The sequence below is a fragment of the Manacus candei genome, unplaced genomic scaffold (genome assembly GCF_025592945.1).
Source record: "Manacus candei isolate 608988 ecotype Guabito, Panama unplaced genomic scaffold, ASM2559294v1 h1tg000028l, whole genome shotgun sequence".
NCBI classification, from domain to species: domain Eukaryota; kingdom Metazoa; phylum Chordata; class Aves; order Passeriformes; family Pipridae; genus Manacus; species Manacus candei.
The window spans coordinates 13,271,574-13,286,309 of record NW_026138076.1 but is presented as its reverse complement, the minus strand read 5'-3'; the positions used below and the strand labels follow the sequence as shown (position 1 = coordinate 13,286,309).

Sequence of the window (14,736 nt, the reverse complement as noted above, 5' to 3'; positions counted from 1 at the left end):
ACTTCTAGTGGAAACATGAAATACGTTTTTTGGGGATATGAAGGCAACTTTTGTAGTCCTCTCCTTCAGCTGGAGCTAGTGTTGATGTGGTTTGGATCTGCTGCCATTTGCACTATTGCAGGGAGTTGCCATGTGCCTGGTTCTCCACGGTTCTCTCTTGCAGGCATTTGTTTTATGATTTTGGCATGTAAAAAGCTTCACAATGAAATACCCATGATGCAAGTGGCCATTGTTAACTACTACAGATGAGTGTGTAAAAACCAGCATTTCTGCTCTGAAGATATGCTCTTACCAAATCTCAGAAACTTCCTGTGATTCCCGAAAGTCGTGGTTCTGCTCAAAAGAACCAGGCTCTTCATTTCTAACAAACAGTTTTAAGAAGCCTAAAAAACCAGAATAATCTTGCTCCACGTTGTAATAATACAGAGAGAGACTGTTGTATAGTTGGGAGGAGAGGCTGAAACAACCGGGGGGAAGGAATATTTATGGCTCCGCTATTTGAATAAAGAAGTAAATATTGCTTCTGGCTGCCAAGTACAGCATTCCATATGCTCTGTCCTTAAAGCTTAAAACGGTTTAGTGTTACAGGTAAGATTGAACAGACCATGAACAAATGGATAGTGCATCTTTTCATCTCTGTGGCTCGATTTTTATCTGAAATGCTGTTGAACCACTTGTTCCCTGTTGAATTTTTTTGCTCAAGGTTTGTGGTCTGATGTGTGGCATAATGAAGATGTGGAATTGCAGAGGAAAGCACTTTAAGAAGGGAAAGGAAGCACAGTAGTAGTATACAAAAGTGCTGAAGTATGCCCTTCAGGTGTCTCTGAAGTGGCTGAGAAGTTGAAATGGAGATTTGTGTGTGTGTGTGTGTGCTACTGGAAAAGCACATGTTCCAGTTACAAATTTTTGTTTAAAGTTAAGCATCAATTCAGTGAGAAGATTCTTAAATTGAGTAGCCGTCGAGTTTGATTAGTCAGGACTTGTGCAATATCTCCTTCCAGTGGATAGATGGCCAAACTAAGCAATTAGGGACAAATCATGGAAAAGGTAACTTTCTTAAAAGAAGGCAGAACACAGTCATAAAATACATGATTCATTCTGGAGATGGATAGGGCTGTGCAAAATATTTGCTGCAGACACTTCAGTCTCAAGTATTGAGACAAAGTTTGGTTTATGGGACTTCTCATAATTTCAAATTAACAGTTTGCTAGTTGGTGCTCTTGCTGAAGCTTCATGCTTCACATGCTCCGTTTCTTGCCACCACCATGATACTGGGAGCTCACTGGTTGTTTAGAAGTTCTGCTTCTTAGTTGGATGGCAGAGATTCACGTCAGGCTTGCGATCCGCAAGGAAGCATTGCAGCCTCCAGCTTTGTGGAGGCCAGACATTACCTTTAAGGTAACAACATTTAACTGCCAATGTAAGTTTTAAAAGTTTTTGTTTGCCTTTGTAACATTAGTCTTCTCATAAATCTGAATTGCAAACTGCCTGAAGGGGAACTGATGCATCTATTTTCTTTGACAAAGGTGTGGTTTGCTATTTGCTTTTTTCCTGAAGTGCTTTGCATCATCTGAAGCTCCATGTGCTGACATTTAAAGATAAGGCAAAGACAGGCAGCACATTCTTTTAGCTAAATGGAGGCAAATGAATAGCTCTGACCTTGCAAATAAAGAATTTAATGCTTGCTCTTTCCTCTGTCGCTTTTAAATGAAGTGGATCATGTGAAGCATTTTACTACAGTTACCTTAACTGAGGCATGCAAGTTGCCTGCCTCTCAGCTATGCCCTTACTCTTGCTATGGAAGGTCAGATCCATGTGCATGTGGTTGGCTCTATAGTGTCTCGGTTTGGCTTGTTGCCTGGTTCTTTGCATTATAAAGTGATGTCCCCTAACAGTGATGTTTTCTCTTCCCCAAAAACATGACAATGCAGTGCATATATATTCAATAACTTTATGCCAAGGCAATGTTATAGAAGTGTAAATGCTAATTTTTCCTTTTTTTTTTTTTTTTTCCCAAAGGGAGCAGTTGTAAGAGAAGTTTGTGGAAGGAATAAAGATAGGAAAGTAAAAATTTTTCTTGGTGGTGGTATAGAAAGTATCAAAAACTGTGAAATCTGCTTGGGTTGCAGGGAATGTTGTGGTAGGTTTCAGCTCAGCCTCTGTTGCATTATTGCCAGAATGAAGAGCTTGGCTTAAATCTGTCCAGATCAACAGATCTTTCACACAGACCCAGCACTGTTAAGCCTGCTTTTAAGCCTAAATCACATGCACATCAGTTTCCACGCAATACAGCTCACTCTCTTAATGCTTTCTAGTTCAACTGCAGGTTCCAAGTGATGATAGCAGGGCCAAAACTCTTTACAGTTTCCTTAAAAGAGAGTGCAGGTGTCATTTATTGAGTTACTCACATGCTTTTGATGAGCTGTAGCAAAGAAGGAATCAGATGTGTAACTGAAGGCGCTCTGCTGGGGCAGGCTGGTTTCCCTTGAGCTGAGCCCACTACTGCTTTGGGAATCAGTCCTTGTAGATGCTGTAATTGATTTATTTAAGACTCAAACACAACTGTGATGAAAATGCCCTGTGCTGCCTGTACAAAAATCCTTAAATCTTCCTGTGCTTTTACAGAGTTTATGTTTACATTGTTTGGGCAGTGTGCCAAACTGCTGAGAAGTGCATGCATGCATGACGTCTCCTGTCTTTGAGGATCACATTAAGATTTTAGTTGATTTTTCTCTTGAGCAGTCACTCATCTGACTAATTTATTTTAAACCAAAGTACTGGAGTCCATATAGAAGCAGTTTTGCTCAAGGTCAGTGACTACACTCTTGTGTTAGAGATCCTGTTTCACCTTGCTTCCAGGCTTTGGGTGCAGCTGGAAATGCGAAAGGCGTTTGCTGCAGTCATATTAACAGTAGGAAAGTGACTCCTCCTATTCGGGCCTGGCTGCCTGGAGATGGGAATGCTAAATTTCAAACTCAAAAAATAGAAGTTACTAACTTCTGTTTTGCCTTTTAACCAGCTGCAAATATGGGGAGACAAGCCTAGGCAGTCTTCATAGCATACCTGTGTTAATACAGATGTAAAGAGAATTACACAGCATTTCTCTTTGCTTAATACTCTATACTTTTTGGCTAAAACTGTTCTGTATCTTGCATATTTAAATATCTCAGACATACAAACATTAGCAGTACCTTTCAGATTGGCAGTTCTGTATCGGGCTGTGCATGTGAGGGCAGAATTGCTTCTCTGCTGTATATCTGAGTGTGAGTAACATTGAATGTGTAGTTTTCAGGATATTAAGACTCTCAAATTTAGCTAAGTGGTTTATATATAAAAACGCAAAGTACTCTGACAAATAAGCTACTGAAATGGGATCAAATTAGGTGAAGTAGCAAATGCAATTAATTTTTTTATTGGAGCACTTCAGTCTGTCTCTTGAGACATTCATTCTTCTATGACATGACAAACTGTCACACTTGTGCTTTCTGTGTGGGTTTGTGGCTTAACTAGATTGAATTAATTTGCAGCATAAGAAACACTGAATTTAATATTTTTGCAAAGATCTTTTCATGTGTCCTTGGAGGTGGCACACATCTCATGGATAAATCATATTTGTCTTTGTATATCCGTGTTGCTGTGCAGTGTGTTCACTGTCTTTAATACCTCTAAATGAAGATGTGACATTAGTATTGAACTTGATCCAGTTACTTTTTTTTTTCTCTTTTTTTCTTTTGACATCTTCAGTAACCACTTCTGCAGCTTGTGAGAAATTGGAGAGAGACAGGAATGAACTGCAAGTTGCTTATGAAGGATTTTTGCAAAAGTTAAACCAGCAACATCATGATGACTTAGCTGAGCTGGAGGAGAGGCTTAAACAGTTTTACACTGCAGAATGTGAGAAACTCCAAAGTATCTGCATTGAGGAAGCTGAGAAGTACAAAGCACAACTCCAGGAGCAGGTTTGTAATATTCAAAGTAGAAAAGTTCTCTAGCAATTGATTTCTGCTACAAATGAGTCTTCAGAGAATCTTGGGTTTTCTAATAACAGAGCTTCTTTATTTAATGTGAAACTCTACTTCACTGCAGCTATAAAAATACTACTATATTAAGCTGTACAGATCTTAAACTTATGTTTAAACGTGGTAGAGATTCCTTGTGTTCTGCCAGCTTCAGTAACTTCTAGAGCTCCACTGGATATTTGATGCAGCTTGAGTTTTAAGATTTATAGAAACACACCTGCCCTCTGACCTTGCTTTGCAACAACTCCATGTGTGTGACAGATGCATATGTCATCCTGTTGGTAGTGATAAATTGTAACGCATCATTTTCATTTACTGAGTGTTGCACATGGCTTAGCTTCTCCTGTTAAATCCTACTAAACCATTTTAAATGTACTCAATGTACTACATAAAGACATTGAAACAATGCTTTAAACAAGGGTTGATACACATAAGGGGAGAAAAATCATGTTGTCATATTGCAGGTGGACAACTTAAATACCACACATGAAAGCTTTAAGCTGGAACTCGAAAACAGACATTCAGAAAAAGTAGAGGAGCTGAAAAAGGAGTATGAATCCTCTTTTTCAGGCAAGTATTTTGTATTCAAATACACATGCTATAGTATTGCTAGTCACAAACAAAAATATTTAGGCTTTCTGATCAGTATGTCCACTTCATTGTTCTTAGTGGCCAGCTGTCTTTAAAAACATTGGCTGAATTCCTTCCTTTGGAACTAACAAGCCTCATTTTACATACAGCAATAACCACGATCCCATTGTAGTTGAATGAAACTTTTAAAACCGTTTGAGTGGAAGTGACTTTTTCTTTCAGTAGAAAATGTCTGAATTGCCCTCAATGTCTCCAGTGCCTAGTAATTCCTCCTACTCCCTAGTTCAATAAGGAGCACCTCAGAATTGAAACTGAGGATAAGTAGGTTGTATGCTTTCCAGAATGACATGGACATTATACACTGGGTACAGTACACTGGGGCAAAAGTGGTTCTTCAGGGACGGGGTGGTGAGTGTGCTTAGGTTTAAATGACATTGTATCTCATTAATTTAAGTGATGATGATTTCCATCCTCCTTCCAACTCCACTTGATAGCCAAATTTCCAGTGACACTTCTGTGTCTTCAAAACTGGTGACGCTTCCACTGCTGTCAAAGAGCAAACTCCTCTGCACAGCATCTCTGAAGGAGGCAAGGAAATTTTTTCTAGAATCTTGTAGAGGAACACAATTTCAGTTTTTGCTGTGTTTCCTTCTAGAAACTCAGCTTTTTTCAGATGTGGCTAAATCCATTTGCTGCACACAGATGAATGCTTTCAAAACTGATGTGCTCTCAGCTAATGAAATGGATATGCAAGGGGACAATCCACAAATCTGAAGTGGCAGTAAATCTGATACTTCATACATGCTTTGCATCAATTAATGATAAATGTTCTTTCTGTATTGTCATTGACTCTGCATCTGTGCATATGTGTATAGGCTGGCTTTACAGGCTGTTTCTTTCCAAAAGAATTTTCACTTCTTATATTAAAAATCTGCAAAAATAATTTGTTTCAGAGCTCAAGAACACCCATGAATCTGAAAGGAAGTCACTTGAAGATTCTTTTAAAGAGAAGCAGGAATTGCTGGAGGTTTGTTAAAGGCTGGGGTCATTGCAACAGTCTAAAACTTGAAAGGCAGTTTGGAGATGTGCAGTCGATTCTTGGCCTAACTATACCGTGTATTTTCATTTCAGAAAAAAATTGATGAACTAAAAAGTGAAAACGACTCTCTGAGTGAGAAGCTGAAATTAGAAGAACAAAAACAAATAGCCAAAGAAAAAGCCAATGTTGTAAGTCTTGATCTTCAAAAGTAATGGGGATGAGCAGATCTTGCCTGGGGTTATTCCATAATATGAAAGGTTTGCAATCAAGCCTGATAGGACTCCCTTACTTAGTAATATTTTATGTAAGTGGCTCATCTGCCAGTTTTTTGCAAGCACTGTGATGCTGTCTATGAATTTTACCACTATAAATCTATAAAGCTGTTGAGTATCTAAGTCAGGGGTGTAAATAATATCCTAAGCTAAATTGAAGACCTATGTGTATGCAGAAGTTGTACCACAGCTTTTTTCTGGACAGTTGATAACTGTTCTAACAGTGCTATGATCAGTGTGGGCTTGCATCACTACTACAAAACTCTCTTCTTGTACTTGAGTCTTTAACACATTTATTCAGACATTGATTTGTAGTTGTTGCTGATTTATCCTTCAGATAAACTTTTTTCCTGCCTTTCCTCTCAAGGCTGCTGTTATCATTGATGCTCCTGGGATAGAAATGTGCTCTTAGGTTTTTCATGCACTGGGAGGGTTAGATACAAACATGCTTATCTTTCTGGTTACCCAGAAATAGCTGGAATACCAGTAGTATTGTTTATTCCATAAAGAGAAATTCCATGCCTAAGAACTCACCTAGGATGCCTCCAGTAGAAGTTGCCCTAGTTTTCACTGGAATTTAATTTGTTTGGGTTTTTTCTTCTTACTACTTATTCTAGTGGCAGGACAGAGCTGCTGCAAGAAGAATATGCAACCACAGTATGTTGCTGTGATGGTGGGATTTTGAACTGTATTCCACAGGCATGCTCAGATCTTGTTTATGTTAAAGGAGCAATAGTCAAGTGCCTTTACATAGCTGCAAATGCACTTTGTGTCCTGATGCATCATAAGCTTGAGGCTTCTCTGTGGAGAAGTACCAGTTTGACTCAACATACTCTTCTGTACTAAGCAAAAATTCTGCACTATCAGAATTTCCAATAACCCTTTGAAGACAGAAATGTGTTTACAACTCTCTGGTATCCTTTAGATAGCATCACTTGATATTCCCAGCTTTTTTCTAAAAACTTGTGTAGACCTTTCAGTCTTTTTATTTGGCTGTGTGTTCTGCTATGAGTAGCTCATGTAGGTGCTCAGATTAAACTTCAAAAAGACATTTTAAGACCACTGGGCTAGAGGAGGGAAAGACAATGAATTGAATATCGAACATACTGTAAGCTGCATTTAAACTTCTCAGGACTGCTTTTCTCCCTAGCTCCTGGCTTCAATGTAAAATCACAAGAGGGAGGAAGGAATTGTCTGCTGCCTTCACTGAGGCAGCACAGCATGCTCCACCCCTCACACGGACTTCTGTTCAAAAGGGGTTAAACAAGAATCACTGATGCAATAGTGCTTAAAAACAGGCAGGAGAATGAACTGCATAGGTGATGGAGCCCCTGTTACCTGCAATATGTACTGTCCCTGTCCTTGTGGGACTGTGCCCCATAAAACTGCAGGCATTGCCCTCCAGTATAAGGTTTCTGGCGCAGCAGTGAAGCTGTTACTCAGTGCACTGCACCTGTATTCTTACCCAAATACACTAAAACAAGTTTTGCTTAGATACACAACGCACTTAAACATTGATTTGGCTTGTGTTCCACTTGGACTACCTGGAAATGGACTGAGATTTGCTTTACTTCTCCTTATTTTTGCCTGTGACTTTGCCTTTGAAAAGTAGACAGTGTGTTTTATTCTGCAGTGTTTGAATGGTTCCTTACTCTGGAATATAGGTCCTTCAGGAAACCACATATGACCTTGCCCTGTCTCCCTTCTCTCCCCTCCACCTCTCAGAAAACAACAAAAAGGAAGAATAAAAAAGGAAGTCCTAACTTGCTGTATTGTAGATAAGTCATGGATGTACAGCAGTGCAAGATTTGTGTGTGCAATTGCATTACCAGGCTTTAACAATAATGTAAAACTGAAAACTTTGAATTTCTGCTTATAAACCTTCGGACTCAAACCAGGGAAGATCAGTCAGATTCTGAGGTTAAACTTCTGGTGCTTTTTTGAACTATTCCAGTGTCTGAAGACTCTTCAAATGTTTACTTTAATTCTCTCTTGGGATGGGTTATGAGTAATATGAAATAAATTTTGGAACTCCTAACCTTAAAGGGAGCCTTTGGGCACTCCTGTGAAACAAGTTTTGCTGTGACAGCGTTAGTGCCTTGAGTCACAAGGGTTTTTCATGTCTGTGTATGAAGTGTTTTCTGAACAGCTTCTGAGGAAAACTGCAACTGTCCACCTACACCAAAGGAAAAACAAAGTCAGAGAAGAAGGTCGTATCAGATCTTGTTATTTATTCTAAACTGTTTGACTTGATTTCACTTAGAACAAGAAATGGTTGTTACCATAATTATTTTCTTGCTTTTTCTGAATAGCAGAGAAACAACTAAATTGTTCCTGAAATTCAGGGCACTAAGCAAACTCTCTGGAAATCTTTCAGAAAAACCCACAGATTATGTACCTGGAACAGGAGCTGGAAAGCTTGAAAGCAGTGCTGGAGATCAAGAATGAGAAACTCCATCAGCAGGATATAAAGCTAATGAAGATGGAAAAACTGGTGAGTGTTTCTAGGAGTCTGGCGGATTGGGGTTGTGTCTCTGAGTTGTGTTCTGATAATGACCTCGGACTGGTCAGACTCAACAAGAATTAATATTTTTTGTTTAACAGGAAACATGAAATCATGATGGGACATGCTCACATTGTAGGTACAGCACTCAGGGCTGTAATGTAAAGAAGGGGAAAGAATGCCTGATGCTGTAAATGACCATGTTCTCTTTTTTACTTCCCTCTCTTCTCCCTCGTCCCTGGAGAAAAAAATCCTTACCTGCTACATTTGCTTGAGTGGTATGGAAGATAGATTGCACTGCCAGGAAAACATTAACAAGGAAATTATCCTAATTTAATAAGAAGGGATCAAATATGAAATGGAATAAATGTTGATTAGCTTAGGTCATTCATTTTAGCTGTTATCTTTAAGGTGCTACTTTAGCTGTGTGAACTTGCTCCTGACCGGTGTGTAATTCCACATGAAAAGACAATTTTGGGGGCAGAACTTGCAATTACTCAGCATACTGTTATTTGTGTCAGGATGGGGTCCTTCTTCTGGGTGGGGCCTTCAAACACTGTTGTAATACTTGCTTAAGCAAGACTTTAATGAGGAAGTATAGAAAGAGGTTTGGATACAAAGGAATACATTCAAGTCCGTTGCTCAGTGTTGTACAGCAGCATGTTACCCTGGTCTACAGTTACTAGTAAATTACTAGCAAACCTTCATCTTTCCTGAGAGATGTTGGCCATAGTGTAGAAGCCCTTGGATTATCCAGTCATTTATTCAGTTTTTCCTTAAAATGCAGTGGAATCAGGAGAGCAACAGAGAAAGCTGTTTACACAGGGGAGCTCCTAAATTTGGCATGTTACTGTGTTATTTCTAGACAGTCTTCTGTCTGCAACAGCTTCTAAAACTGCTGGCTGTCACTGGCAGAAGTTACTAGAATGTCCTGGTTAACAAGTAGATCCCTTATGCAGTCCTCTTTGCTGGCAGCTAACCAGCACAAGTGGCCAAGTGCCAGTGTTGCACAAGGATAAGGTAAGTAGGATCTATTTGACGTTACAGAACATTAAGCCATGGCAGCAGGTCAGTCTGACGTTACTTCAGGTTTTTATATCTACTGTTAACAAGGTCTACAAACTCCAGATTACGAATGTCTGTGATAGCTCAGTATTTTGATGAGCGAATGTATAGGTTTTATTTTAAACTGTGACCTTCTTTCTAAGGTGGAGAACAACACAATTTTAATGGATAAATTAAAGAAGGTTCAGCAAGAAAACGAAGAATTAAAAGCTCGGATGGACAAACACATGGAGCTTTCAAGGTGAAAAATATCTGTGGACTTTTAGATGTGATGAGAAAGAAATTTCTGTATAAATATTAGTGAATGCAGTTTTGTAGTACTGTGTAAAAGAACACATCCCTTTCTTCCTCACTTGTCTCTCTACAAATGCGCATTCCTTTGTAGAAGAACAAGCAGGAACAGATTGTAAGGGGGTAAAGGCCCAGTATGTTCTTCAGTGCTCAAAACGAACATTTCAGGGAATACCCTTCTACAAAGATTGTCTCTCTTAAGTGAGCTAAACTTGTGTTTTAACCACTTCAGTGAGTGATTTGTCCCCAGTTTAGATCAGTGTGTTATATTTAACAAATGTGTGTTACATTTATCCAAAATGTGTTTTATTTAGCAATAACAGTATTATTTAACATGAACAAAGCAGGTCTGAGGTTCTCCTAACTTCAGCTTTTGCTTAAATCGATGGTCAGACTCTTCCAGTTCGCATCTTCTATGTAGAGCTGAGCCTGCAACAAGACCCAAAGGTTCCAGCACAGCCATTTAAAAACATCTATTATTTTAAGTAGGACAAGTCTTACTCTTCAGAAATTTTTTCCACCCTTTAGGGATGTTTCTTATTGAGAGTTTCTTCTGCTTTTTACAAGCTACCAGTTTAAATCCAGCAAGGATGAGAACATGCTATCCTCCCTTTAAGAATGGAATTTAGTTGTGAGCCAAGCAGGGGGTTTATGCACTTTCAAACCTTTCTTTACAATTAAGTTCAATACTGTAGCTTTCAGCTTGGGTTATGTGTTCTTATGTAAATCTTCTGTTTGCAGGCAACTTTCTACAGAGCAAGCTGTTTTACAGGAGTCACTAGAGAAAGAATCAAAAGTAAACAAACGCCTGTCAATGGAAAATGAAGAACTTCTGTGGAAGTTGCACAATGGTGACCTATGCAGCCCAAGAAAACTGTCTCCGAGTTCTTCATCTGTGCCTCTTCAGTCCCCACGAAATTCTGGTAACTTCTCTAGTCCTGCTGTGTCACCAAGATGACATCTCTTGAGAGAAAGAGAGGATTGCATTTCGTTTCTGATCTGCAGAACCAATCTTAATTTTAATCACAGGAGCAAGAGCTATATTAGCCGACTATGACATCTAAACATAACTGGAAACTATTCAGTGCAAAAATGGCGAGAAGAGACTGTGAATATGGGAGTAAGACATTCCCTCCTCCCAAAAAGACTTGTTTATGACCTCTATGGACATTGTTGCACAAAGCACTTAAAGAGCAAGGAAAGACTTGTTTGTTGCCTTTTCACCTAACTCTAAGAAGAAGCTCAGGGGCTTAGAGATAAAGATCACAACCTTTATAATATGTTCCTTATCACCGACACTTTTTTAAGGCTGTGTGTGTGTGTGCGCGTGTGTGTGCTGTGGATGGAATGGATGTAACACACTGTGCGTGTGTCTAATGCTGCCTTCTTTGCTGTGTACGTAATAAAGGATAAAAGCTGAAGACTATACTTCATTTACTTCCTTGATACTGTTGACAGTATGCATGCTTTTAGCAGAGTAGCCTTGCCCAGCAATGAGGAGAAACAGCCACTCGTACTGTAGGTTAGTTTCCTTCAGCTTTCTGGCTTCAGTTTGGTAAAAAAAACGGCATGAAAAGCTTTGTCAACTGACTCATTAATGTCTTGGCCAACCTAAGTATGCAACTTTGAATTAATTTTAAAAACAAACTGAATTGCAGCCATATTTTGCATGGGTTCTTGGTTTTTTTTCTCTGCCATTTATGAGGAGACATTTTTTGCAGGATACAGTGGATTTTGGCTTTCAAGTCAACAGAGTTGTAGTCAGAACCACAGTAACCCTCGAGTTCAGAAGTTCTTATTTGAGCTGCAGGTTTAGAAGCCTAGACTTTAGCATCTTACCAGTTGAAAAGGAATTGCTAATTTCCCAAAGCATCAAGTCCATTTCTGAGGATACACTAGATGTAGATTGGAAAGCCAAAGCAAAAAATGCAATAATTGTCACTAGGTGCATTCTTAACTCAGTTCTCGAGATGAATCTTAAGTAATTGGTGAATTTCAATGTAGCTGGTGACACACTTACTTTGCCTTTTTAAGCATTAGGATTTGTATGAACATTCCTCAGGGTTGGCTAAATTCACCTGAGGAAGAGGGAAAAGGTGGTATCTGTGTATTTCGTCTTGCTAATTCTGCCATACCTTCCCTTTTAGACTGCAGGATATTGGTCTTTTGCTAGTATTTGGTGAAAGATCCTGTACTAGAGATTCTGTAGAGTAGGGGGGAAAAATTGTCCTGGCTGCTGGAACTGGAGGACAAGGGTGTCAGTGTTTCTGGAAATGTCACATGATGAGCTTTAGCTTCAACAAGGTATTCATTTAGCCTTGCTCCATCCTTGATCAGACCTGTTTAAGATATCTACTTTTTACCTGCTAAACACAGATTCAACTTCAAATTGGTATTACAAAACCCTATTGATGTTTACAGTAGCTTGGGTTTTACAGTAGGGCCAGGACCACTGTTACAGTACTGGTTAGCAAATGCTGTTAGCTGGACATACAATTTGCCATGACAGTTACCAGTATCTGCTGAGTTTCCCTGTGTTTTTTAGTAGTTTGAGGACAGGAGTCAGGGGGGAAGGAGAACATTCAGGGAACTCAACTGGAGGACCACTTCATTTTACCTGACTTGCAAAACCTTGTCTAGTACTGAGGAATACAGACATAGAAACAAGACTCTTAACAGTGCTCATACAGTAAGTAAATTTGTAATAAACTTGTGATTGACTGTTTCATCATTAAATTTACTTAATCTTCCATAACGTACAAGTTAAGGGTGCCATTTCTATAGAATATTATGCTTTCTTTTAATCCTTTATAGGGCACTGTACAAACCACTTACTGGTGGTTTCAGTACTTAATATGTTTTTCAAATTTAACTACGAAGATCCTGTGTTGGCTACAACTTGGCTTAAAGTATCTCTTGGAACATTCTTATTTTCTATGGTCAGAGATTTGATTGCATGTATTTGAGCTGAATGCTTTACAATAAATTTTTTGTACCAATTTAAGGATTTTTCTTCTGCTTGTATTAGTCAAATAATCTTTAATCTAAGGAGGAACATGCCTCTAGCTACTAAAAACTCTTAGTGCCTGCTCAGCACAGCAGAACAGCAATAGTGAAGCTTCACTGCACAAATTAATGTTCAGCTAGCCCTTTGAAAATGTTACCCTTGCTACTCTAATGTAAGTAGAAGTTACACAGAGCTTGCTTGTGATTATTAGCAATTCAGTTTGAGTTGGCCATTAACAAAAAAAAAAATGTAGATTAGGTACTCAAAGTGCATATGTCTGGTAAAGGCATCCTACAGAACTCATTAAAATGCTCACCTTATTCAGGAAGTTTTGTGTGTGAGAAAAGCCACAGTTACAGTTTAGCAGTCTAAGAGGTCATGTCACAAGAACAGTTGTCCAGCCACTGGTAAGAACTTTTATTACATTAGTTGCAAAGTAATGCCTCAAATAAAACATGCAGGAAGATTGCATACAAGTGTTTGAAGGTCAGATATAGCATAGCCCTTCATGTAACAGAGCAGGGAAAGCTTTTCCAGGCTACTGGTACAGAAAAGTAAGTATGGTATAGTAAATAATACAAAGACTGTTCATTTGTTGATAATTTCCCACAGTACACAGGAGACTCCTCATCTCTAAATTGCTTGCAAGTAAAATCTTTAATGCTTTTATGAAGAAATCAAGACTGCTTGTATATAGAAATCAGACTACAAATAACACCTGTTCAGTGTTTGTCCTTTTGGTCTCAAAGAATTAAATAATTCTATTAATCTGTAAATACTGTTTTAATGTTTTTCTGTTTGAGTATCAGTATTTCAAGCTTTACCTTGGGTACCATGTGTTAGCAAAAGCTTTGTTCAGTGCAGTAACTTTTACATATTTTTGGGTTTTTTTTCTTTAGCATAAAGTTAGAAGCTTGCTCACCACAATCATAGACCAAAGGTCAAGCAATTAAACAAGTGATTTTCTTCAGATACTGAACTTTAACTAGTAGTTCTAACTCTAATGATAAGCTTCAAAGGAAGTTACAGTGACATTTGTATCTGTACCAAGTAGTTTCTTGCCATTCAAACTGTTCATAATATGGTTCACCTTCAATTCACCCTTCAATACTTTTCTCTAAAGGTCGTTGTATGAGTTGCACTGTATTTGCTGTAAAATTTGAAGTGAATCATTTCCTTAAGCTAAATGAAGATGTTTCTCATTACAAACACCAAAGACACTTGCATGTAAACTGGTATCATGCAATTCATGCAGGAAATTCCTTCTAGACAGTAAGTAACCTCTATATTTAAAACTGTAGTTGCCCAAGAGCCAGGAAATCATTTAGGGCTGAGCTGGAGTTAAAAAGGTCATTAGAAAGTCAGGATAATCACTGAATGTTTAAGAAACAAATACCCTCTGTCCATTGCTGCTGCCATGCCTCAGAAGAGCAGTGACACAGGTATGGAAATGGAAAGAACAGTACTGGCAGCTTTAGGCATGTAACCTTGACAAGTCATTTACATTTCATTTCCTAGGCTTCATTCTCTTACCCTGGGTCACTGTTCATTTAGGTGGAAATGTGTAACTGCATCAGCCCTGCCCAGGAGGTTTTTAGTAAAATATATAGTAAAATAATTCTCATCGTTTTAAATAAGAATTATTTCAGTGCTTGGGGGGAAGGACAGGGGATGATGGACAGGACATGACACTTGTGACTATTCTTCCTTAAAGGCACTGCTTCTGTAGTTGTTATCAGTCATGAGAACTGCACCTGAGGGGACTACTCAAGCAATGTGATTTAAGCCATCTCTTCCTCTCCTGCCACGATGTGTTCAATGAAGTGATGCCACCACATGAACCACTGTGCTATGAACAAGTCTGGGCAGGTGGCACGATCTCCCACTTGCTACATATTCTGAAGCAAATCAATTGTCAAATTGAAGGCTCAAATGCACTTTGAACTACA

The 14,736-nt window shown here is 38.8% G+C and overlaps 1 protein-coding gene across 14 annotated transcripts in view; it reads left to right on the top strand.

Annotated features, from left to right (window-relative positions):
- MTUS1 (microtubule associated scaffold protein 1) overlaps positions 1 to 13,563 on the top strand; it is a 131,726-nt gene extending 118,163 nt beyond the window's left edge. For all 14 annotated transcript variants that reach the window (XM_051790294.1, XM_051790293.1, XM_051790295.1 and 11 more), the window contains 7 exons: positions 3,745 to 3,959; positions 4,484 to 4,589; positions 5,564 to 5,637; positions 5,742 to 5,837; positions 8,299 to 8,415; positions 9,633 to 9,730; positions 10,522 to 13,563. In XM_051790294.1, the coding sequence (XP_051646254.1) occupies positions 3,745 to 3,959; positions 4,484 to 4,589; positions 5,564 to 5,637; positions 5,742 to 5,837; positions 8,299 to 8,415; positions 9,633 to 9,730; positions 10,522 to 10,738 (923 nt within the window). In that variant the 3' untranslated portion in view covers positions 10,739 to 13,563. The remainder of the gene's footprint in view (positions 1 to 3,744; positions 3,960 to 4,483; positions 4,590 to 5,563; positions 5,638 to 5,741; positions 5,838 to 8,298; positions 8,416 to 9,632; positions 9,731 to 10,521) is intronic.
- The last annotated feature ends 1,173 nt before the right edge of the window (positions 13,564 to 14,736 follow it).